This window comes from Alosa pseudoharengus, unplaced genomic scaffold (assembly GCF_046254945.1).
Source record: "Alosa pseudoharengus isolate Yale_2024_CS ecotype anadromous, Long Island Sound unplaced genomic scaffold, YU_APseudo_1.1 YU_APseudo_1.1_scf_11, whole genome shotgun sequence".
In the NCBI taxonomy this organism is placed as follows: Eukaryota; Metazoa; Chordata; class Actinopteri; order Clupeiformes; family Clupeidae; genus Alosa; species Alosa pseudoharengus.
In genome coordinates this window covers 5,246,317-5,273,786 of record NW_027468576.1, presented here as the reverse complement: position 1 = coordinate 5,273,786, position 27,470 = coordinate 5,246,317, and the positions used below count along the sequence as shown (strand labels likewise).

Genomic DNA, 27,470 nt, shown 5'->3' with positions numbered 1-27,470 from the left:
TACCACTATGTCACATATTATAGAGCAGTAATAAACTATCAACACTTTAGGTGCGAAATCAGAAACAATCCCTCTGTGGTAAATTGGCCTTCAGCTACGTTTTCATGTAGCTACTGTAGTGCTAATGTCCACTTCAGTCAGCTAGCTAACTTTAATTTACGACATAATAAGCCCACCTAGAGCTAGGGTACATGCTTGATTGAACATCCAAAACAATCCCAATATCCTTGACATCTGAAATACATCTAGATAAATATATATTAATGGGAGACATTTCTCTGTTGATGGCGGAGATTTAGCTCTGGTGATGGCTTATATTAGATCATGACAGCTAGCTAGCTACCTCAAGCACAAAACATACTGTAAATAATCATGCAAAACATACCTGTATCTTGCTCGTTTTTCTCCTCCTCTGTCATTTTCTTAGTTCTGTTTTCGGCACCAGAGGGATACGTCCTTTTTTGTGACTTGTCTGAACATTAACGTTACCGTCTCTTCCGATTGTTGAACTTGATGCAGTGTCTGCACGAATTGTATATGCACCCGAGGTGTCTACTTTATGCGTGACTCAAAGGCTGGCAGACACAGTAGCAGTAGGCAGGCATATTAATCATGAAATCATAATTTTCTTGATTTGAATGATAATTGTTTCATTTATTCATTCATTGATGTCACTTGTTTACGTTATTTATTATGTAAAAAAAAAAAAAAAGAAACTCGATTGGGGGCCCCCTGGTGGCCAGGAGGCCCCAAGCAGCCGCTTAGTTCGCTTATGCCTCGGGCCTGGTCATACGTATGATTACTGTGAATGTGTGTGTGTGTGTGTGTATCTGTTTGTGCACATGTGTGCACATGAACTGGGTTAACATGACCCCTGGAGGCAAATATACGGAAAAAATGGTCATCCTAGGTCCTACAGTTCTCAAGATATTCACAGAGAACTGTGTCTGGCCTACCCTCCTTTCGGGGGGTCCAGTCCAGCGGGGGGGCTACAGATCAAAACGAAAAATGACAGTTCCATGCTATCCATGTGGGGGTACATGCCCACCAAGTTTTGTGTACGCCGGTCTTTCAGTGTCCCGGGAATCCTTGTTGGTGTACATCACTAAATGTACACATAAATAGTTTTATTGTAAGGCCCCCCATGAACGAAAGTACACAAAACTTGGCATGCATTCGGAGGGTGTCATAATGATCCTACACTTTCAATTTCGTGCAGTTTTGACCATGTCAGCCAGAGATATTGTGATGAAAACACCTCATTTTTTGCTTTTTAATTTTTAACTAGGTGGCGCTATACATGAAATAAGTGGTAATGGGATGGGTTGACATGGCCCCTTGAGATCAACATACAAAAAAAAGGTGGACCTCCTAGTCCCTACGGTTCTTGAGATATTCACAGAAAACTGTCTCCGGCCACCTACAGGCCAGGTGGTGTATAGTAACATAAATTAATTTATTGTGTGGCCCCCCATGAACGGAATTCCACGAAACTTGGCGTGCATTCAGAGGGTGTCATAATGATCCTACACTTCCAATTTCATGCAGTTTTGACTATGTTAGGTCACAGATACCTGCGATTACAACACCTCATTTTTACTTTTTTGTGTTTAACTAGGTGGCGCTATACATGAAATGAGTGGTTATGGAATGGGTTGACATGGCCCCTTGAGATCAACATACAAAAAAAAAATGGTCCTCCTAAACCTTACGGTTCTCGAGATATTCACAGAAAACTGTGTCTGCCCTACCCTCCTTTCGGGGGGTGCAGTCCAGCGGGGGGGCTACAGATCAAAACGAAAAACGATGGTTCCATGCTATCCATATGGGGTTACATGCCCACCAAGTTTCGTCTACCCCGGTCTTTCAGTGTCCCGGGAATCATTGACGGAAATTTGGACATGCGAAAAAGAAAAAAAAAAAAGAAAAAAAATCTGACTAAACCTATATGACCGCCGCTTCGCTGCGCGGCGGTCATAATAATAAAGACTACATCAGTGTGCACCAAAACCATTATACTGAGGCGTTACTTGCTTCACTCTAGAGGGTTGAATCCCATAGGGCATATTTGGAGAGACCTGAAGGTGCTAGTTCATCAAAGCTTTTAGAGCTTAAGGGCGCATTCACACTAGAACGTTTGGTCCGGACCCGAGTTTGTTTGGACCGATGGTTCGGTGATTTTTGATAGTGTGAACGCAGTCTACCGAACCCGGGTGCGGACCAGGGTCCGCTAGAAAACAATGGTCTGGGGTACGGTTTGTTAGAACTCTGGTGCAGTTTGAAAGCTATCTGTTCCAAAACCAGGAAATAAACTGCTGTTTTTGTGACATTGCCAAGTGGTATTAGTAAACATTAGCTAGTTTTTATGACATACATTTTTTTATGTGAACAGAGACCAGCTGGGTCAGGGCTAGGAGGGAGTAATCACACTCAGGTACGGTCCAGTTAAACGGACCCAGTGTGAAGGCAACCGAAGAGTATCTACCAGAAAGATTAGGGTAGATCTATCCATATCCACGTGTGCAAAGCATATAGACTCTTAAGGACTTATAAAACAGGTACTGAATAAGGGTTTCGGTACATTAATTTGCAGAAAATCTTAAAAAAAGTTTTTTACTTTATCATTGATGGTGAAAAGTTGCAATTTACTCTCGGAATATATTTTATGTGAATTTTAGGAAATCCATAAGAAATTGTTAAACACTTAAGGAGTCTTTAGAATTGTAGGTGGTTTCTTGGTAATTTACCAAAAAGTAGTTCACTTTTATCAAATTAATCAAATTGTGTCCCCACTGTGCATGTGGACACATGAGGAACAAATACTATGCCAGCTGTTATGGAAGTTTAAACTCTGCTTTAAAGCTTAATATCTGAATTCAAAACACCACTCTGTATTTAAACCACTCCTGCTCTTCAGCCTCCACATCATAGTTTCTGTCCACCCCGTTCACAGACACAAAACCCTCCTTGTTCATAGGGCGCAGCTCTACATTTCATACATCACTTAATCTCATGCTCCAAAAAGCTCTTCAAATCAACCCTTTGTTGTTGCTGGCACTTGATGATTTTGACTATTGGTCACATTAAGTTTCTCAAATTAGACACTATAATGTATTTGTTCTTTTGCTCAGTTGTGCACTGGGGCCTTCCACTCCTCCTGCTGTTCTGGTTAAAGCCTGTATATTCTTCTGAGTTTCTATTTCAAAGGAAATGTCTTTGGTTTGTTGAAATAAAACATATTCTGATTGCAGTTGACTAGTGTAATTTAGTCAGATTTCTCTGTGATTGTCAAATAATTCAGTCTGCTAAGTCAGTCTAAATATGAATTTTGTGTTTTTGTCTCAGTAGTTACTAACTTTTTCTTGTGTCTTTTCATTTTTCTGTCTCGTCCCATTGTGTTCCATCTTTCTCTCTGATAGGATGGACGCTTGCGCACTGGGGACCACATCTTACGCATTGGTGACACCTCCACGCAGGGTCTGGCTAGTGATCAGGTGGTGCGGGTTTTGCAAGAGTGTGGCAGTCATGTGCGTATGCTCATTGCTCGTGATCCTCGCAAGTTGCCTGGGCAAGCTCCAACTCCACCCCCAGCCCCAGTCACAGCACCTGTTGCGGCCTTACCCCCACCTGTGCCTCTCCGAAGGACCAGCAGAGCCAGCAAAATTGTATGTGGTGGGAGAAACTACACATCTACAGCACATATAAGTTATTTGGAAGCAGAAAGGTTCCATTTAGTCCACGGTGCAGGGACATTGAGAAGTTTCAGTTTACAATTGACCTTATGCACGGAAGGCTCTTTAGCCAGCTCACTTATTTTCGGTGGAGCCAGGTGTGTTGTAGCCGCTGCTATTGCTGTAATGTAATTAGCAAATTAGCAAAAAAGATATTCAGTGTCGGAGTGAACATGTAAGGAGCAAAATATAACTGAAGATGCCGTTACAACACAGCTAACGCACCACCATAAATAAATGAGCTGGCTAAAGAGCCTTCCCTGTATAAGGTCCATTGTTGTAAAAAAAAAAAAATAGGTACTTAGGCCTCATGAGCAGAATTTTACTCCCATGCAATCCTGCTCATGCAAAGTATATTAGGGTTCATTGCAGCCGTTAAGAAACTAGTAGTGTATAAGCAGTTATTACCTGCTAGTAGACATAGTTTCTTTAAGGAATTTTTGTGTACTCTAGGGGGTTCTATCCTTAGGCTCTGTAAAGTGCTTTGAGACAATGTATATTGACGTATTTAACTAAACTTTTATTTGTTGAAACTGAATTGAATTTGTTTTGATGTTCTTTTTAATAGAGTTTAGGCTAATATTGGTATTTTTTTCTGCAGCCCAACCTGCAGGGTTATGAGATTCATGAAGTACCATTGAAGAAGAAAGAGGGTCAGAGTCTTGGAATCTCCATCATAGGGCACAATACATTAAGCAGCGAAGGTAACGTATACTGTATAATAAATTAATGATGAGGAGTTCCTTACAGCTTATGTTGACCATGAACTGACCTTCACAAATCATGGATCTTTAAAATAAGATTAACACAGTGTTTTGCCATTGGCCACTAAATCAGAAATATTTTGGAGCCAAATCAAAGTTTTGGCAGACAAGCCGCCAGCCAATTTCAAAACATCAATGCTAATAAAAAGTTACTTAAAGTTTTAAACTGTCAACCTTTTTCAAAGTTATGCATCAATCAAATGCCAATATTTCTTGATGTAAAGCTTCAACTTAATTGAAAGTTAACATGCTCTATTTCTATCACATTATTTAGACACACACCAAATGCGGGGCACAACAACTGACAAGTGTCAGTATTTGCTAAAGCACCAATTGGCTTGCACATCAAAATGGCCAAATGGGTCAGAATGGATCAAATTTCAGCAGTCACTATTAGCCAGTATGAATGGGCAATCTTCATGAAACTTCACATGCTCATTAATATTGGCACATTTAGTATGTAGAAGCTGTGTTCCAAACTTCACGTAAAAGCAGCTACATGGGGGCGCCAAGAAGCAATTTTAATTCTAGATTCTAATTCTAGTTTGTGGCACGCATATCACCAGGATAAGGATTATTGTTGTTTGTGGTTATTTTTATTCATTGTTAATTCCTTTTAATCAATAATTCAATCATTCATTTATTTAATCAAGCAATTGTTACTCAAATGTTTAATTTGTATTTAAATAAATTTCAGTTTTATTACTTTTATTACTTTTACCGGTGCATGAAATAATTTGACTTTATTTAAGAGTATGTTTCTGTATTTAGTAGACACTAAGTCATTTCGAAAATATGTTCAATGTATGATAACAATAAAACAATGATAAAGAAAACTAGAAATGCAATTCCAAGGAATTACCAGTGCATGAAAATGCTAAAGTTGTGATGTAAAATATCATGTATAGTTAAAACAGATAATACAGAGATGGTTACTACGGTGATGCTAGGATAGACATGGTGGTTTCATAGCTTAATAAAAGTTGATAGTTTAAAAGTAGACTGTTTAAAAGCTGAATGTAGATAGTTTAAAAGTTGTTGATAGACAGTAGATAGTTTAAAAGTTGTTGATAGACAGCTAGTTTAATAGATAGTTTAATGATAGTTTAAAAGTAGACCGTTTAAAAGTTGAAGGTAAATAGTTTAAAAGTTGTTGACAGACTGGAAGTTGAATGAATGTTGATATTCAAATAGTTTAATGGCTGTGTATAGGTAGATATTTGACGATAACTGAAAGTTGGATTGGCTCTAATGTTTGCTAGCAGTTATGCTAAGATTTTTAATTCTGCTAACCATACTAATTAGCTAATGTTTTATAGCAGTGCTAGCAATGCTAACATGCTAACAATGCTACTTAGCTAACTTAACTAACATTTTCTAGCAGTTTTGCTAAATATGCTAACTATGTTAACAATGTTAACATGCTAACTATATTAACCATATGACTTAGCTAACCAAGCTTATCATTTTTAATAGTTATGCTAACTATGCTAACTAGCATGTTAACTATGTTAACCATGTTACTTAGCTAATCATTTTTAGCAGTTATGCTAACTATGCTAACTAGCATGTGAACTATGCTAACTATGTTACTTAGCTAACCTAGCTAATCATTTTTAGCAGTTTTGTTAAAAATGTGAACTAGCATGCTAACATGATAGCATGCTAACTATGCTAACCATGTTACTTAGCTAATAATTTTTAGCAGTTTTGCTAAAAATGCTAACTAGCATGCCAACATGCTAGCATGCTAACCATGTTACTTAGCTAATCATTTTTAGCAGTTTTGTTAAAAATGCTAACTAATATGCTAACATGCTAGCATGCTAACTATGCTAACCATGTGACTTAGCTAACCTAGCTAATCATTTTTAGCAGTTTTGCTAAACATGTTAGCAATGCTAACTTTGTTAACCATGCTAACTAGCTACAGTGGGTAGGACAAGTTAAAAGTTGTTGATAGACAGCTAGTGAATGTATATAGTTTAAAAGTTTAAAAGTTGAATGTAGATAGTTTAAAAGTTGTTGATAGACAGCTAGTTTAATAGATAGATAGTTTAATGATAGTTTAAAAGTAGACCGTTTAAAAGTTGAATGTAAAAAGTTCAGTAGTTTAATGGGTTACATTGTTTAACAGTGGATTATTGTAGTGAGGACTTTTATTTTGAAACAGTTTTGGGCAGAGGAAACAGTTGAATAGGATGTGTAGTCTTAATTGACCCATATTGTATGCTTAAAGCCTGAGGCTGCAGGTGGCCTGAACACCTGCCATAGGATTCTAATTGCTTAACGGCCGTATTATGATGTCACAATCGGCAATGTTAAGTCTATGGGGATTTTTAAAAAGTTTTTCTTTAATAGTTTAAAAAGTATAAAAGTTGAAAAGTTGAAAAGACATAGCAGCTTGGTCCGTTTGAAGACCTACGTTACAAAGTTTGAACAAAGTTTCTAAGTTAAACTGTTCAAGAGAAATTGCGTACGGAAAAAGTGGTAAGCGGAAGAAGAAGTTGTTGAAGTTGCCTAGGAAGAACAGTACAGTGCATTTTCATGCACTGTAAAAACACTTACATTGATAATTTTGTGTGGTGTAAAATTAAATCAGATTTTCATTTAAAAGTTTTTTCAATTCTTGTGCCGCCACTACATATGTCCTATTACAGCCAATACCCCCTGATTTATTCGGTCATTCAGTCTCTCTTTATTTCTGTCTTTCTATTAGATACTGTAGGAGTATATGTAAAGCATGTGATTCCTGGGAGTGCTGCAGATCAGAGTGGGAACATTCGTGTCCATGACAGGATTATAGCGGTAGGTGACCAGCCACTTTACTTTACTGTAAGTAGGCTAGCTCTTCTTTAATTCATATTCTGGGTATGTTTGTGGCTTGTTCATATGCACCAACATAGAAACACACAAAGATATGAAGAGGCAGACACTTGCAGACAATAATCAGCATGCCGATGTTATAAGGGAATTTCCTCTTTGTTATATAGAACTACTTCAGACAATGTCTAACCCCAGTCTGTAAGAAAGCTGTTAAAAGCTACCAGATAGCTCACTTGATTGCTTTGCTGAAATACTTTTGATTTCCTGCTAGTCAGATGAATGCAGTACAGTTCTATAAAAAGTACAGTTGTTGTAGTTCCTTCTAATCACCAAATCATGTGACATCAGTATCCAAAAAAAGGAAAGGAAAGAAGGTTAAATGCAGAGTTTTGAAAGTTTTACAGGTGCATCTCAAACAATTTGAATATTGTGGGAAAAGTTAATTTCCCTGCCCAGACTGAGAGATTAAAGGCTCAGGAAACCATTGCTGGCATTTTGACTTAATTAGCTGATTAGAGCTCTTCTCAGGTCGACATTACTGTATACATTCTTTATTGTAATATTTTGAGATACTAGATTTTTAAGTTTTTAAGCTTAAGTTTTTACCTGTGTAACCTACTGTACACTGATCCAGTTCTGCCAAAGCCCTGCTTCTATCCTCACTGGTAGCTTACAGTACAGTGCTGTGTGGGAGGGGGAGTGGCTAGCGGCGACAGCATGATCAGCTACAGACAACGAGAGGCAGATAGAGCATGATGTCACTGGGCTACCAGAGACCAGTTTTTGAGTCATCGTTGCACATGTCTGTAATGCTTTAAAATAACATGTGCTTATTAGGTATTAACAGTGCATAATAAGCAGTTAACAATTCATTACTAACAGTTAGTTAACTGTTGTTATCCTTTAATAACATTAACTAACTGTTAACATGCAGCTTGTAAGTATTAATAAGCAGCCTTTTAAGTTACTTACAAGCATATTTGTTAACAGTTGTAAGTGTTAACAAGCCGCTTGTTAATGCTTGTTAATGGTGTATAAGACAAAGAGGTGGATAACTAATACGCTTATAAGACCTTAGGTGGTTAACACTTACAACTGTTAACTAACTAACTGTTAGTAATGAATTGTTAAGTAAGGGATAATGTATAGAACGCCGGTCATTACTGGGAAAATAAGTCCCGACAGGGCGAACCGGACCCCGACGTGCAGCGGAGGGGTCTTGTTCCGCCCTGAAGGGACTTATTATCACAGTAATGAACGCCGTTCTATACATTATCCCGCTTATTATACGGCTACTTGCCAAAACGAAATAATAAACTCCCCACGATATGACTTTAGCCTACATAACCTAGCCTATTTGTTACCGTTCATCGTGGCATTTGCTGAGAAACAAATAGTTCGCAACAACACACGCTGCTGAATTTGAATCAAACATTCTTTAGAACACAGCTGATCAACCGTCTGCTTTCACGTTTGAATGAAGTTCCAGTCCTTGCGTAGTGATATATTTAAGACATTAATCAGAAGCACAAAACCATTGACAAAGCCTTGCCATTGACAGCGGTGCTTTGCCGGTGATTTATGTAGATTTAACATAGGCCCGAACGTTGGGAAGGCCCATTCATGTGAATGGAACTTTCTGCAGCACTCTGAAGAGCCGTGTAATAACTGCTTATAATGCACGGTTAATACCTACAGTAATAAGCACATGTTATTCTAAAGCGTTACCCAAATGTCATATGATGATGCATCATTTCACAAAATGGTTTGACTTTTCTATCATCAAATTATTCAATAGGCTAAACATAGTCTTAACTCAAAGCTTTAGGCTTATGTTATTTTGATCAGCTACAGACAACAAGTGGCAGACAGACTTACTTGTCACTTATAGGCTACCAGAGATTGTTTTCACATCGTTGCAAATTTCATATGATACATCATTCCATAATGATTTGTCTTCTCTATCATCAAGTTATTCAATAGGCTAAACATATAGCCATGAGTTGACTCAAAACAACTGTTAGGCTTATGTCATTTTGATCTGTAAGAAATGTCACATGCAGCTATGCTTAAATTCTGCTCACTGCACATTTGTTATATTATAATATAATATTCAGTAGCCTATTCATTATTGAATGCTTATGGTGGGAATTATGTTTTTCCCTATCATCCTATTTTTTAAGGCAGGCCTACCTGCGGCCATGTAATTGGGCTACTTGGGCAATTAGGTTTTTTACAGGAATAGCATGTTTGAACGGGGTTGACAGGGGCTGTGCGTGTGTGTGTGTGCGCGTGTGTGCATGCGTGTGTGTGTGAATGGGGGCTGTTGAGTTGTGTGCGGCGCATGCTGCTACACCCCTGATCATGTGGTGCGTATATGTGTACCTGTGGAACAAATGTAACTTATTGATATTTGCTACATGTTTTTTTTTTACTTATTGAACAATGTTTTGTTTTTAAAATGTTGTATTTGTATTTGTACTTGTATATTGTATTTGTGCTTCCTGTGGGACTACAGATGTAAATTAGCCCAAGGCTAACTCTGGTGCAATGCATCAAATGTTTACATTTATGTTTTAATTGCACACTGTCCCTTACAAATAAATTGAAATTGAATTTGAGTTAGTTAACTGTTGTTATCCTTTAATAACATTAACTAACTGTTAACATGCAGCTTGTAAGTATTAATAAGCAGCCTTTTAAGTTACTTACAAGCATATTTGTTAACAGTTGTAAGTGTTAACAAGCAGCTTGTTAATGGTGTATAAGACAAAGAGGTGGATAACTAATACGCTTATAAGACCTTAGGTGGTTAACACTTACAACTGTTAACTAACTAACTGTTAGTAATGAATTGTTAAGTAAGGGATAATGTATAGAACGCCGGTCATTACTGGGAAAATAAGTCCCGACAGGGTGAACCGGCCTGTATGAGCATACCTTGGCAAATAATGGTCTAAAGTACTCATTTTTCATTCTATATTGATCTACTTTTGCACACAGCTTCGTAAGACCTGGTGCTAGGGCTTGTGCTAGGGTTGTGTTTCTAAAATCATATCAAGTGACCTACAGGACTGAGATGTGGTCAGTTCAGAGAAGCTTGTTATCCAGCAGAAAGAAAAAACAATATTCTAGGCTCTGTAACTCCGTGCCAGTGCTTTCTAAGAAACTACAGGATCTTAGCTTTGGGGGGGGGGGGGGTAGAAATGGCCCAACAGGTTATGAGAAGATTTAAAAAGAGAGACTGGCACTCTTGCACTCTAGTAACATTTGTATGGTCCAGGTACCGTTGCATAAAAAATGGTTGTCATTCACAAGACTACTTTTACTTTTATACTTTAAGTAAATTTCCAAGCCTGTACTTTGTTACTTTTACTTGAGTAAATAAGTTAAATCAGTACTTCTACTTTTACCAGAGTATTTTTAAATATTATATTTTAAATAAGTATTTGTATTTCTACTTGAGTACGGGAAGTGAATACTTTTGCCATCTCTGCTGCCTTGCTTGGTTTATCTGCTTGTCGTCTTCCACTCATACCTTGTTCACACCTCGTTTACATCCAAAGTTCTTCGGGGCCGCATTGAAGTACCAACCCCGAGGCAGGGATTTCATTCAGCTTTGTAGAAGTTCCCAGAATGCCGCATTACGGGGCTGTTAGTCTAAAGGAAACGCAAACAAACGGCCCAGCCCCGTAAAACCAGTGCCAGTTAAAAAAAATCCCACTTTGTGGCTCATTTTGTCACCATTTGAATCAGGTTAAATGGCCCCAAATACGCTACCTTAGGACGTGCCACTGTCGTCCCCTCCTCCACCCTTTTAAGTGGATTTATCCATCCATCCACGTAATGTTAAAGGACAGGCAGTAAATAATGAAATCTAAACAGAAAGAAGCTACCAAATGTGAAAATGCGCATAAAATGATTCCGTGGATTTTGCAGCAACACGCCAACAAACACAGGTCGGGTATGCAGTTACAATGTAAAAAATGATGTGCAATAAACTGACACTTTGAATAGCCCAGGCTACTTTGGACTTTTTTTAGACTTTGAATAAAGAAACTACAGTTACGACTGCAAGGTCCCAAATTAAAACGAGCGATAATGGTCCCGAATTTAAGGACGTTTCAGAATGCATGGACACCAGCTACAGACAACAATTGGCAAACAGAGCATGATGTCATTTATAGGCTACCATAGATTCTTTTTAAGTCACGTCGTTGCAAATTTTATATGATGCATCGTTTCACAAAATGGTTTGTCTTCTCTATCATCAAGTTATTCAATAGGCTAAACATATAGCCTAACTCAAAACAGCCGTTAGGTGTTATGTGTAAAAAATGTCACATGTAGCCATGCTTAAATTCTGCTCACTGCACATATATTATAATATATTATAATGTAATACTCAGTATTCATTATTGAATGCTTAGCTGGAATGATGTTTTTCCCTATCGTCCTATTTTTAAAGCAGGCCTACCTGCTGGCATGTAATTGGGCTTCCTACAGGAATAGCATGTTTGAACGGGCACTGCACTAGTATGATAAATGATAAAACTGAAGGTTTACACTGCGATCGTGAATCAAGAGTAACATATTGGGCCCTATCTTATGCCTAGCGCATAGACCTCTCCGGAATAAGTCCAGCCTCCGTAACTTCCGTATCCATCCAACTTCCGGGCATCGAATGTCTATGGGAAACAACATGGCGTTTCGAAATATCATACCGGTAAAACATCTGTAGGTGGCGAAGTAGAAAAAAATTGTGGGCCGATTGGCACACCTACAGACGTGTCGATGAGAAAACAAGCTGTGGTCAGGTGCATGCTCACACCTTAAGAAAAACCTAAGGTGAAATGCTGTATTTCAGTATTACATTTTGGACCATGCGCCTGGCGCTCTTATTCCACCTTCAAACTTGCAAAAGTGGACTGGACACACCCTAAATGCACTTACAGCATAAGCTTCAGACCATGCGTTTTAGATCATTAAAATAGGGCTCATAGTTGTGTCCATGACTGGTCATAAATTTTAAGAAATGTGTGCATGCATGTAATTTTATGGGGCCTAGGGTCTAAGTCAGTTATTATACAGTATACGGGTTATTTAATCTTGGCTAATATAAACTACTAATTTATGATCAGTTTATCAACTATGTATACTGTATACTGTATGTGATCTGGATGTTGGGTAACCAAAGCTATGTTCTTCTGGGCCTTCACTTAGCATTCAAAAGCTTAGAAATTAGAATTTATCCACCTATGGAGTTTGATACCCAGAGGAAATGCCACATGAAAATCTCCTTTACTCTTTCACTGACTTCACCCCTACCTTCTATTGTCACTGTTTTGCTTTGTGTTTGTATTCCATCCTCACATGTCCACTTTTCCCCCACAGCTTGATGGAGTGAATTTGCAGGGCTTCACCAACCAGGAGGTTTTGGAGGTGATGAAGAAGACCGGCCAGACAGTCACCCTCACGCTTGTACGCAAGATTGCTTCAGCCAAGCATGATTCCACTGAAAAATCCCTGGACAAGGGTGAGTGGCCACATATGAATAGAATCACACATGCCCGTCAACTGTAAAACTTGAAATGTGAAATGTTCATATTTCCAATACTGGTTTTAATGGTCTCAAATCTCGCTACTAGACATGACTGGCATTCAATATGCATGTAGAAAAAAATATTATTTTCTTTAAATGACTTAAAAGTCTGTCATCAAGTGTTCCAGTGAAGTCCATTTCATTTTTTTCTGGTTAAGTATGTATGTTTGTTAATATGTTTGTTACCCCAGATTCCATCAAGAAAGACTATCAAACTGTGTGCAGCACAGTTTTATTCTATGTCATGCAAGGCTTTTTCAGAAGTGAAACATTTTTGTTGACATTCTGTTTTTGTCATTTGATTTTCATGCATCTACAAAGTAGGCTACGTAGTTAAACCTGTAAATCATCCTTGACTTAACAGCCTGAGTATTGCTCCAGTTTTGAGTGTCTGATGTGTTTTGTTTTAAATTATAAGGTTGTGTGTGTGTGTGTGCGTGTGTGTGTGTGCAGTTCATAGAGAGTCCTCTCGGGTGTCACTGAAGAGATCATCAGAGGTCAAAGTTAGATCTGACATACCGAAGGCTGTTGCCACGGAGTTACTGGAGTCAACTAACAGTGCTTCAGAGCCACAAGCCTCAATCAATGGTGAGTTCCCATAGTCTCACTAAATCTTGTGGTATGAACAGACATGTTTCATGTAACCTGGTAATCAGTGTTGGGAGTAATGCGTTACAAAAGTAATGTAATTACTGTAATATATTGCTGTTTGCGGTAACGCGGTAATGTAAGGCATTACAAAAAAAAATTTGGGTAATATTTACTCGGTACAAACTTCAGTAACGCGCGTTACAATGCAGTTTAACCCAAAATTAGGTGCTTGTTTTGTTTTGATACATATTCGCAAACACCACGCGAGAACAACAGAGGAGAAAAAATCCGCGCAAAATAGTAGAACGTTATCTCCTGATACTGGTTGAATATGACTGTGGCTGCAGCAGACTCGCAGGCGGACTCTATTTGCTGGATGGACATAAGCCTACGCTCATTATTTTCAGCTTGTCAGAGACAAGGCTATGAAGAACATAATAGTTAGTGCACTTTGTGTGCGAAACCGAAAGATCTCTCAGCTCGCGAAATAGCACAAGTAAATTAATGAAACATCTAAAGTAGTGCCACGCTAATCTTTTTGATTCTTGATAAAACACAAACTATGCTGTTGTGCATGCCAGCTTTGTGCTGTGAACTTGAATTGAAGAGAATAAAGGGATAGAAATGCAGAAAAAGATTGTGTAGCCTGGCAGTGCCACCGCTCCCACCACGCGCATCACGCACTTTGCGTTGGGCACCAAAGGACAGAGGGGGCACCCAAATGTAACCAATGAATAGTAGCTTTACTGCAAACTGCGTTTCACTCTTCATCAATAACGTTTACAATGTCAAAATGCACTAACACGATGTTACATGCAAGTTTGATACCTTTTGGGTTCTCTCAATCACCACGTAGTAGCCTACTAGAATTGGTGGGTCTTCAATCATTCGTTTTCCAAGCATTTAGGCTACATGAAGCACATGATATGCTGAGTCGACTGAAACGCATTCCATTCAGATAGCTAGGTGGATACCAGGCTCATAATTCACTTGTATTCACGAAATGTGAAGCAACATGTCATATACTTCCATTTCCAAAGCAATGAAGGTTACTTAAAACAACTTAACATTGTGCATATTATTGTTAATATTGTGCTATCAATGTAACTCAAACAAATAAGGCTTGTAAACAAGAGCTAGCAAAAGGGCATTATGACAACGAAAGATCAATGCTCTTAAAGTGACAGTGCACCATTTATAAGTAAAACAGCATTTCGTCAGAAATTAATGTTTAAAAATACACAGTAATGGTCTGTAAATAATAGGCCTTTTATTTTACTTTAGGTGTTTAAGTTATCATTTAAATGTCACTCACTCAAAGCCACTCACTTAGGGCACTGAAATGGCCAGCAGGCCACCATCTTGACATGTCTTTATTAAAGGAACCGTATGTAAAAAAATTATTTCAATTAATCATAAAATTGCCCTGATATGTCACTAGACATTAAGAAATCATGTTCATTTCAAATACTTATATCACTGACAACAGTAGTCTGGCCAGGATATTGTCATTTAAAAAGTGAAGTTGCAGCCCTCAACTGATGTTGATGTTGTCATGTTGTGTTTTGGCCTAATGCGCCACCCTCCACCTATCTACTAATCACAAAGTCAGTAGTGTTTCGTCATCCGGTTGCCAACTCTGCCAGTCAGAGGGGAGGGGAAGGGGATACACCGCTCTACAGTAATTTGAAAGTGATTGTAGTACCCGTTTTGGCCACAATCTTACATACGGTTCCTTTAAGCTTTGATTTACAATATAGTAGGCTCTCTATTGATTTTAATGAGTAGGCCTAGGCCTTAAAGTTACAGTATTTCTATCACAATTTACCAGACTTTGACCTTTTGTCGGTTTTTAACAAAATTCTGACTATGATTGTTCCTTGTATTGCATTATGAGCACTGCGCCTATTGCGTTCTACTGTTGCCTTAAGCCTAGCTCAGTTATTATGCTATACCACATCTCCCTCCATTGGAAGAGCAAGCTGCATTGAGTGTAATAAACTGCATTTAGAATGGCAAATCCATATTTCTAGATATTTTGGTGAAAGTAACTTAAAAGTAATGCAATAGTAGTGTAATGCCTTACAATTCAGAGACAGTAATATTATAATGTAACAAATTACTTTGAAATGACAGTAATAAGTAATGCATAGTACATTACGATTTTGAAGTAACTTGCCCAACACTGCTGGTAATGGGGCAGATGGGTCAGGACACAAAAAGTTGTGTATTTCACTGGTATTTACCTTAACATGATCTGTGTGAGTAAGAATCATAGCAGTACCACAAGGATGAATGCTTAATTCAAGTACACACAGTTGCAAAACTTTTTCTAACTAGCTGCCTGATCTATGCAGGTGATTGCAGCAAAAAGACTTTCAACCTCCACCCTGCCACAGCTATCCTCAAGCAATATATGCTTGTCTTGATCTTAATTTCACTTAGTGCTAGTAAATTCAATTGAAGCAAATTGCCTCAGATCTTTGCCACCTAGTTAACTGTTATATTGAAATTCTGGTTAGACAGTGTCAATCAGGGAAAGGTTTGGTTTGTGAAATTAGGGCAACAACCCCTCTGACAAAAAGCATCTACAGTAATTCCAAAGAGCTCAGCAGCCAAACAACAAAACAAAACAAAAATCAAACTGTGACATGGCCAGTAATAAGAGTAAAGTGTGTTGATGGTTATGGCTTGTAATGTGTGTCATAACTACTTACAGTGCAACCGGAAAGTATTCAGACCCTTTCGAGTTTTCCACATTTTGTTATATTTCAGACTCATCTTGAAATGGATTCAATTCGGGGGTTTTTTCTCATCAATCTACACACAATACTCCAACACTCTGCAAAAAATCAGGTGTTTGGAGTGTTTTGTAAATTTATAAAAAATAAAAGTCTGAAATATTCCATTTACATTAGTATTCAGACCCTTTGTTATGACACTTGCAATTGACCGATCCCAAGCCCCGCCCCCTTTTACTATGTCACAATGAGGACTTCGGAGGACCTCGGTCAACCTCGGTCAATTTTGAATTTTCTAGTGTCCATTCTGTATGGCAATACGCCGTTATGCGAATGCTATAATGCTTCTTTTGCGAGTAGCCTAAGTAACTAAATAACTAAAGAGCTCAAAAAGGTTCAAAGATAAGCCTGGGATACTTGTAGAAGTGACATCCGATATCCTGACCGTGTGAAACGTTAACACACATAGGCCTAACTTTGCATAACTTTGGATAGCTACTTTTCAGTAAAGAAATCTGAGTGTGTACGAAAATGTTGCCTTTATTTGTGTTCATAACTACACACAAAAACATAACTAAATCTGGTTTCCACTGATGAAACGACAACATAAGCCTACGCAAAAAATTATACCTACCTTGCAGGAACTGAACTCGCACATTCATACGAAAGACGCGCAAAAGGCTACACCTTCAATCACGTATCGCCTTACACACAACAAGAATAAGCCTACTTTCAGCTTTGCTACCTTGCCATGTTTAACTTGGGATAGAAGACTGTTCACAGAAATAAGCCAAGCCACAAGGTTGAGACAATTGTCCGTAGACCTGTGAGACAGGGTTGTGTGGAGACACAGATCTGGGCAAGGATACAAAAAAAATGCAGCATTGAAAGTGCCCATCTGAGTGACATCTGAGTGCTTACACAGGACTGATGGTGTACCACACCCACCTAGGCCAGTAACCAATGCCTTGAATGATGGTAAATTTTTGACTCTTTAAAATCTGTACATCGTTGCCATTGACTGTTTGACTCTGAAGAAGAAGCATGGGCGTCGAAACCTTAGTCGGTTTGAACTAATTAAAAATCACTTAAAGCTTTGTGTGCTCCGGTCCTGCTCCTTGGGTCTCCTCTTTTGGCTACTGCAAACTGCTTTACACTCTTCTTAGAGAACGTTTACAATGTCAATGTAGCTTGTTACATCGAGATACATATTATCGCCATTGCAGCAGATCTAACTACGTTATGCTACTCCATTTCATTGGGAACGCATTTGAGCATGCACAAGAGGGAGAGAGCGCGGCAGGTTCCAGCTGGCTTGTCATTGTTGATAATTGATATCTCCTTTTTATAAGAAACTTTTAAAAGGAAATTGCGATGGTAACAGTTGTTCCCACTACTGACCATTAACTGTGAGAGTGCACAGCCATAGGCACAGCACTAGCCATAGGCTATATTTGAGTGGAGCTGGCAAAAGAGTCTTAAAGTGACAGCATCAAACAGCATCAAATTAACAGTATTTCTTAAAAAATTAATTTTCTACAACAGAATTACTTTGTCATTATTATCATTTAAATGATATAAAATGTTATATTTCTTAAGACATTAATATTTTAAAAGAAAATTACTGTGTCATTATCATTTAAATAATAGTGTTTTACTTGTGTCACAAATATACACGCTTTGTGGTTACTCCTTAATTTGGTGATATATTTTGTATTTAATATGGCCTTTAAGAAGCTTTAGTCTTTAGGGGGGAAATATATCTGTTTAATTGCGATTAATTGCAAAATTCATTTCAAAATACTGTATGAGTATTCGTTTTTTTTTTCTTTTTCTTCTTTTTATCGTTTGACAGCCCTTGCATGAAGATTTCAGTAAAAGTAGATTATGTGAACGGCTTTGTCTAGGGCATGGGTTCCCAAACTCCATCAATGTGGGCCTCCCTTCTGAAAACAGTGACACCTCCGCGCCATTTTCAAATAATGATTTTCACTTCAGTTAAGCCACTTAAATCGGTGCTATACTATGCTATGCAATGCAATGAGTTTTCATCATGTTTTCGACGTTTGTCTTTGTTGCCCATATCAGGCTCGGGCCGTGCAGCGATAAAATGTGGCAAATCTGTTCATTTTAAGTTAGCTATCGGAACGTCACATATTACCGTCACGTATGTCCAACCTCTTACGTGTATCTGTCACTTAATATTAATTTCTATACAAACCAAGGTGGCGGATTCCTAAAGAAACGCAAGCACCCACACCATAAGTTTATCTAAATTAGCTACGTACCAAAAAATACATGTTACCGTGACTTGAAGAGCTGTAAAAAGTGTTTTAAGGCTGCATGTAGCCTACAAATCCAAGCTGCAAGTTAGTTCACTGGTAACTTGCAGCTAGCTCGGCTGGCGGCACTGTTGCTAAATTACATTATGAAGTTTGGCACAATACATTCTCACTCAGGATAGGGATCAATAATACTTTCCCAAAGATTTAGTATACATCTCTTCTATGATTTATTTTGATTTTATATTGTTGACAATTACATAATCATTGAAAAAAACATAGATAGTTCTAACATGAAATTAACGTTTTTCCTTCTTTTTTGAATCAACCTTCCGCGACCTTCAATCATTTGGCGCCCCCCAGGGGAGGCGCGCCTCACAGTTTGGGAACCCCTGGTCTAGGGTGAGCTGGTCTTTGGACACCTTCACCTTCCACTCCACCTTTCTCTCTCATCAACCTTATTCTCTTTATCTCTCAGAGCTGTCTATTGGTTTGCCTGTAAACAAGGTTACACAGAAGCTACTTGGCCAATTTTCATGAAATTTGGGGGAGGGGTGTGGCATGGGCCAAGGAAGAACTTAAGTTTCTGAATCGCAAGGTCTACAAATGACTTTTCTTTTCTCTTACATTCAATCAATCAATCAATCAATCAAACCGTTCAGTTGAGTTCGGATCTCATTCAATGCCATTGTCGTACTGCAATGAATCAGTGTTTTAGGGTACTTTACAGAGCCCTGAGTCCACAGCCTCACCTAGAGCAAGCATTAAAGTGTCAGGGTCAAGGAAAAAAAACAGATTGACATGTTCTGTGGTAGGCGGTTCCAGAGGCAAGGACCACAGACACTAAATGCTGCCTTCCCATATTTCTGTGTTCTCACCTCGGGAATGACTAGGAGACCAGTCTCCGAGGACCTGAGTGGCCTCGGTGGAGTATACAATGACCGCATTTCTGATAGTTAGTCAGGTGCTAGCCCATTGAGCGGTTTGAACACAAGTAAAAGGATCTTAAAATCAACTCTAGAGCTGACAGGCAGCCAATGAAGACTGGAGAGATGTGCGCTCTCTTTTTTGTTTTGGTAAGTACACGGGCTGTGGTGTTCTGAATTAACTGTAGCTTATTTAACGTTTTCTTAGGTAGACCAGAAAATCGAGCGTTATGGCTATTTTATGTTTCTGCGTCAAATCAACGCACACCTTCAACAAATTCTAACTTTGTGTCGAGGCAATGCAGACTGCAAAGAGAGATCCTTGTCATTGGGTCCCAGCACATGGCGAATCAAATTTTGCCATTTTTAGGTCCCTTACAGGATAGTCAAACCTGTTGCAAAGAATCTTGACATCTGGTTTGTCAGCAATCTAAATTTTGAACACCATATTACAAAGCTTGTGCAATCTTGTTTTTACCCACTAAGGAATATTTCAATATTAAGACTTATTTCATCATTTAAAGACACAGAAACCATCTTACATGCTTTTACATCTCCTAACGCCTGGATTAGGCGTTTTCACCTGCCTTTACTCAAAAGTCCTTACATAGGCTTCAAATAGTGCAAACCTCTGCTGCCAGGCTCCTTAATAAGACTAAAAGGTATGAATACATAGCTCCGGTTCTAGCATCACTACACTGGCTCCCAATAAGCTGGAGAATTTTATTAACTATTCCTGAGTCATGGCTTGCTCATACAGGGGACAGATCTTTTTTTGTGTTAGTCCCAAAGCTCTGGAATGCATTGTCTGAGCAAATAAGGTTAGCTGATTCTTTTAAATCTCTCCTTAAAACTCACTTGTACGGCAAAGCCTCTAAAGTTTATTTAAGTTTTGTTTTTTGTTTCGTTTTGTTTTGGTTTTGCCTTGTATACTTTTGAATTCCTGTAGTTTTTTTTTTAGGTTTTTTTTTTTGTAAAGATACATTTCCATTATTCTTGCCAATGTTGATATGGTCTTATTTGTATTGTTTTTAGACATTTAATTTAATGTTCTCAATTATTTTATATATGTAAAGCACTTTGTAACTTTGTTACAAAAATCGCTCTATAAATCTAGATTATTATTATATTATGTTTGTCGCTCTGTCATCATAGAATCAAATATGTAACTTACAGTAACAAAATACAAACATAAACGTTTAAAACAAACTTAACTTACCCTTACCTGTCCTGAAATTATTTTAAACCCAATTTTCTGTCTTGCGGTCAGCTGCCGACCCAAGTGGCCTGGTTGAGCGTGAGCTGAGAGAAAAGTGGGAGCAGGCCCTTGGACCACATTATGATGTTATGGTGAGATACTTTCATTAAACTATGGTTGTTTTTTAAGTGTTTCATGGGATTTTGGCAGAAAAGGGCAATATTACAGGACCATGTCATTGTTTAGTTAGTAATAAGGCTAATATACTGTTTTTGATGCTGCTTTGGACCTTAGGTTTTGCAGATGGACCCTCTCATTGAGGATGATTCAGAGCTTCAGAAATGCTCCAAGGTAGGGGGGCATTTGCTCATAAATTTTGTGGATGTGCGGGTAGAACAATTTTACATGGGTTAACATAGGTCATTAGGGGTGTAACGGTTCATGTATTCGTATTGAACCGAAACGGTACGGGCCTCACGGTTCGGTGCATGAATTTTCACGGAGAATACACAGTATAAAAATACATAATACTCGCGTGCGGATTAATTAATGTAATGCGCAATTACTGTTAAGTACGAGAGTTCTTTAGCGACACCTAACGCTAATCTGTAGCCTCGCCTTAGCTCTGAAGCTCTGATTGGCTATGTTATTTTTTTTGTCAGGTCGTTGGTCGAGTCAGTCAGTCAGAGATAGCAGCACTAAGCGAGTGGTGGCGACCCACAAGAGTTAGAGGATCCGCTGGTCTCTTTAAGATCGAAGTTTGAGAACTTCATTTACAGTAGTAGCCTACAGGCGAGAGAGTGGAAATATATCGAACATGCTACACATATTCGAAGCCATCACCCAGATGATGTAGGCTACCAATCACTGAAACGAGAGAAAAAAAAACTTCCCCTGCGCTTCGCCAGCCTTTGGATACACATACAAATAGGGCCAAAACCTATGGCTTAAATTAAATGATTTCGTAATGACAGAAAGCTATGTAAATCGCGTGGTAATTACATTTATGTTAGGGTAACTTGTAATTTCTCACATGAGGAGCTGGTGTTAAGTGCATAGACAAAGAAAGTGTCAACGCTAACCAGGCTAATATACAAACCATGCGAGTTAACGTCGAAGGGCAAAGTCACGTGACTTCTAGTTGTAGACTGTTTATGAATGAAAGGAGCAATTTCGTTTTTTTAAAAAAGAAGGCAAAATAGTGTGATATTTTCACAGTTAGTAGAATATTACTGTACACACTGAAAAATATTTACAGCAAATTGTAGACCCTTCCATATACAACTAAACACGGATGTTGAAGGACTTCATTATTAAAAAAAATCATTATTCTATGTAATTTGCACTTTCAGAAATAAGAGATGCTGTAGGCCTATTTTCAGTTTTATAGCTGATTGTCTTATTTTGTTTACAAGTTACAGATGAAGTCTGGGTACTTATTGTACTGTTTAGCCTACATCTTACACACTTCAGGCTGTTGCAGATAGCTCAGGGAAGAGACTGTATGACACTAGGTGGTACAGCCTGAGACATGCACAATAAAAAAATTGCTTTCTGCATTTATGTTTTGCTTTCCCCTCCATTGTACCGAACTCGTATCGAACCGTGATGTCCGAACCGAGGTATGAACCGAACCGTGACTTCTGTGTACCGTTACACCCCTATAGGTCATATTTCAGTTCCTAGAAATGAAACTCCGATTAAGCACTTTGTAACTTGGTTTTTGTGTGCTGTTTAATGAAAGATTATTATTATTATTATTATTATTAGTAGTAGTAGTAGTAGTAGTAGTAGTAGTAGATATAATAGATATATAATATTTAAGGAAGACAAAGCTTGTGAACATTGACACATATTGATATGTCTTTGTTTGTTTCCTCACCGTTATGGTGGCTGCTCAGTTGCATCCAATACATACCATGCGTCTAGGAGTAGAGCTGGACTCATTTGATGGACATCACTACATCTCCACTGTAAATCCTGATGGCCCTGTGGCCAAGCATGGCTTACTAAGGCCAGAGGATGAACTACTTGAGGTGAAAAACAATGTGCTGTCATCTATTTTAAGTATACTGTACATGCTTCTTGTGATTGTGATGTCCCCACAAGAGAAGTAATCTGTTCTGATTTGCTGTCTTTGAACGGATAGAATTATTGGCTATTAAGACCACCATGTTTGGCTGCATTATCTATGTAGCTATTCTTTGTTTGTTTGTTGTTTGTTTTATTTTGTCAGGTTTCTCTGAATTTTGTTTTCATGATGCATCAGACTAAAAATAATCTTGACTAGGATCTCTTGGTATTGAGATCAAGGTTGCTATGCGCATTAAAGTTTACAAATCAGGTGAAAGTTTGTTTTTATGTGCCCAATATGATCAAAAGTTACAATTAAATTTTGTTTTAACAATACAGTAGGAACATTTGTAACTCCGTTACCATGTAACTCTGTTGCCATGACTTATGAAACATATATAGTATGCCTTAGAAGTAAGTCAAAACTAGTCATAGTCACAAAATCTTTGGTCATATTATAGGAAACAAGTATACAAGTAAAGTAACACTTCTACTGTATATGAGTTTTTTATGTTAGATTTTAAGAACCACATGTTTGATGATGTTGACTTTTATAGCAAAAAAGTTATGTTGATTTTCTGTAACTCCATTACTGAGCACTTTATGGCTTTAAAATCATTATAAAGATGTAATTTCACTAGACCATTTTGTGTTACCATGTTACATGTAGGCACACATAAACTGATATATTGTTGTTAAACTTTGGTTCATTAACCCTTAGAACCCGATTGACACAAAGTGTGTCAAAAAACACACCCTTTCTTCTCTGTTACATTGCTCCGGAACCGTTCATCGCAGCGAGATGAAACCTTTATTGCGTGACAGAGCAGAAGTGGGGCTTTCCAATGAGACTACACACTTGTCTGTACGATCAAGTATGAAAATAAAAAAAAATTCATGAAATTAAATCAAATTGCATCATATTAACAGTCTATACTTCTCTGCGTTCACCTGCGCACCCATTACTCTCGTTTGAATTACTCGCGGACCCGTGATCGGATAGATATGCCACGCATGTCAGATGAAAGAGGAGACACAGAGCTATCATTTGACATCCTTCTGGGTTATAAAACAGACGAAGTGACAGCAAAATAATAACTTCATATAGCTGGACTTACCCCACGTTTTTGTCTGTTTTTGTGGAAAAGCATGTTTATAATCCGGTTTTGAGATCCTAGCAAATTCCTGCATGGCATCCAATTCAAGGCTCACATTGCATCCCAATTTGTTCAACAAAGAAACACCTTTTTGCCTTTACTTTGTTCATGGCAATGCAGTAATAAGTTGAGAATCATTATGAGTGCCTACACCATAGCCACACGCAGGCTAACACGCAGACTCAGGTCAAGTCAGGTCAGATCAGTTCGTGTCACAGATATGGAGTGCAGAAAAGTCATTTCTCAACACTAAATAAAAAAGGCATTTATTTCCGTAAATCACACACCATATTTCTGTAAATTGCTCAGCCCCAGAGTATCCCTCCAACATGGCAATTATATTGCCAGATTCAGGACAGTCTGCCCTACACATACATGAAATGCACGTAGAGCTATGAGCTTGCTGTGGTGAGATACATGTCAAAATATAAGAATTTTTATAATACGCTTTTTGTATTTTAATTCTTTAAAAATCTAAATAAAATCAATACTAGTACTAATACATGAAATGATGGCAGATCTGAATAGCCTAGACTCTGCCGGAAAAAAAACAATATATAATATGTGTGTGTGGCACTTACAATGACCAGAATAAATCCTTATGAATAAAGGTAGTGAAAATGCCCTAAAAACAGCTTAGGGTTCTAAGGGTTAATTGCTTAGTAGCACCAAAAAAAACTAGTGGCAGTGTAACTCTGTTACCGCATGATCTTCACCCAAGACTAAATGCATGTTGAGAAGTGATGTTCGGCATGCAAACATAATGCAAGCAAAGGTCTCTTTGACTCGCTGAATGTGATCAAAAGAAGTGCATTGCCTATTTATATCAAGCATATAGGGTGTCTTTGGCCTATTTGATTTTGGCCTTCCAGAAAGTCCAATAATGTATTTGTGTGGTATGTGTGTGTCATGTGTAGGTGAATGGAGTACAGCTGTATGGGAAGTCTCGTCGAGAAGCAGTGGCATTCCTAAGGGAAGTACCTCCGCCCTTCACTTTGGTCTGCTGTAGACTGCTGAGTGAGGAGGAACCAGAGGTGCAAGACTGGAGACGTGACAGCCCAGTGACCAGAAGACCAGAGCAGGTCTTGCACAAATACACACTCACACAGGAGGGGATATCAGCAGTGAAGTGAAGAAATAAAAAACTTAAGTTCACTGCAGGGAAAATATCTTGTAAATTCACATATGGCTACATGGATGATGATACATGATGCATACATGATATTTTAAAGGCAGGATAAGATCAATATCTGAATAGGATCAACATCTGAAGCATAGTTTGCTGTATTACCTGGAATCCTCTTTACATCCCGATAGCAATCAGTTAATTAAATGCATTAAGTGGGTCGCAACAAATTATTGGTTAATAATCTGTCTGTGAACTCAACTTGCCTAATTGCATGCGCTTAGCAGCTGCACACATTGCGTGTGACTGACTGCAGCTTCCCTAAGCACAAGGTAGCGCTAGCGAGGTCAATAAGCAAAAATTTCCATAGCATGATGGGTAGACATTGAGATTGGCATGCTGAAAAACACAGGTTGACATGATGTATGGCTCAAAATGAAAATATGATGTAGCCGAAAATTAAAACTTTGGTAAAGTGTAGCTAGAATACAATAATAGTGTAGAGTTACATTGGTTGTAAGATTTTAATAAAATTTTTCCATTGATAACTGGAGTATAAGCCATAAAATCGTAACCGTCCATGGTAGACCGAAAACCAGCTTTGACATGACTTGGCGTTTATATGAGCATATACAATCACTTAAAAGCCAATTCGAAAGACCGCTGTTCGCCAGCAGCAGCAGCCATCTTCTTTGTTTTCAAGTAGCAGGGAATTCACGCGGAACCGTCGCAACTCTGTTAAGTCCGCCCACCGACTTTATACACTATGTGATTGGCTTGACCAGAGTTTTATTTTCCAGCTCGCAAGCCAACAGAGAGTTGCTAGATGACCCTGGCTGCAAATTACATTTGCTTCTAGATTTCTAGGCTACATTAAAGCACTACCCTACCCAAAATCCCTTGCTATGGAAATGTTTATGCCTTAATTCTCACCGTTACTACTGTGGCTTGCTCCTTGCTGAACAAGATGGATGATGGCAGTCAGGGCAATGTGTCGCTATCCGATGAAAACCTTGAAAGTTGAATGTACTCAATGGAAACTGTATTGTCAATCTTGTTGTCTTACATTCAAAAGTAAGCATATTAAACTTTCATTATGTTGGAATGTAGGGAAATATATAATTTGTGATGGCTGATGGGATGAAAAGTTCCTTTGTTTAGAAATGAATCCGTTTTTCTGTTAAATTTTTTTTGCTCGACATGAAATGTTGTATGATTTCAAGCCACATCATGGTCTGGTCTAAAACTCTTTATATATGGATATTTCCAGTCATCAATTGGATAAATTTATAGGAAACTTACTTCTGGAAACTAAGCTCTCTCGAAGGAGGGTGGGACTGTTGAGCTCCATGTGTTTAACATAGCCAGCTCTGGATGAGATTGGATCTGGTGCCTTTAGAGATTGAGAACTTGGGAAATACTAATTTCTACAGTTTTTATTATTATTACTAATTATTTCAATTATAAGCATTGGTTTTACACATACATAGTTTTGTTCTGCTTTATCATCGTTAATTTCCTTAACTTATTTTTTTAATTTTATTTCTGAAAACATTTCCACCAGGAGCTGATCAGCACATCTGTATCTATGGTAGAAAGTGTACATACAGCTCCATGTCCAGATAATGGAAATGGTGAGCTTAATGATGGTGCTGCGTGTGATGAAGATGATGATGACGAAGACGGAGAGCTGGCTCTCTGGGCCCCTGAGGTGCAAGTGGTGGAACTGGAGAAGGCAGAACATGGACTAGGCTTCAGCATCCTTGACTACCAGGTAAGGAGACTATCCTTTCATGCTTTTTTGTCTATGCACCACATTGAGTCGTATAAGGCACGAAATACATAATTAGAATCACAATTTCTCAGGCCAGCATGGTGGTCTTATTGCCCGCTTTGCAGGAATATGGTACCTGACATTAGCCAGATGAATTTCGTTCCGCTTAGCTCCGCCTAGCTTCACTCACATCCATCTGGGACCTCTTCCATTGAGAGTGATTTCTGCAACCGACTTTATGGTTCAGCCATTTAGGACGCAGGGCGGGAGTTTCATAGATGTGACATAGCGTAGAAGCGACTGTGAGACTGTTATTAGCGTCACGGGTTGGCTTCGATGTGAGTGGTTGAAGTAGCACGTCAATAGATGACGGACAAGTGGCTTATTCAATCATATGCAAGCATTTTTTGATTAGGCCCAGCCTTCTGAAGCAACACTTCAATGGATCGGTTCCAGATGGATGAGTGGAGCTAGGCGGAGCGAAATTCATCTGGCTAGGGTCAGGTTAGGAATATGGTATGGGCCTGTTAAAAAAAAAAAATACCATTAAAAAAAGTGAATAAAATAATATTTTATATACTGTATATATATATATGCTACCATTAAAACAAGTTAATTTCTGTGTTTTTGCAAGAAAATTCAAATGGCCTGAACCTGGCCTTTTGTCATTAGGCTATGT

General features: G+C 38.4%; 1 protein-coding gene across 1 annotated transcript in view; it reads left to right on the top strand.

Annotated features, from left to right (window-relative positions):
• Positions 1–27,470, top strand: part of LOC143116603 (inaD-like protein) — an 87,058-nt gene that overhangs the window by 19,383 nt on the left and 40,205 nt on the right. Inside the window, exons 8-17 of the mRNA XM_076277797.1 lie at positions 3,420–3,665; positions 4,333–4,435; positions 7,215–7,303; positions 12,716–12,857; positions 13,377–13,511; positions 20,734–20,813; positions 20,956–21,012; positions 22,563–22,697; positions 24,809–24,973; positions 26,582–26,791. Of these exons, the coding sequence (XP_076133912.1) occupies positions 3,420–3,665; positions 4,333–4,435; positions 7,215–7,303; positions 12,716–12,857; positions 13,377–13,511; positions 20,734–20,813; positions 20,956–21,012; positions 22,563–22,697; positions 24,809–24,973; positions 26,582–26,791 (1,362 nt within the window). The remainder of the gene's footprint in view (positions 1–3,419; positions 3,666–4,332; positions 4,436–7,214; positions 7,304–12,715; positions 12,858–13,376; positions 13,512–20,733; positions 20,814–20,955; positions 21,013–22,562; positions 22,698–24,808; positions 24,974–26,581; positions 26,792–27,470) is intronic.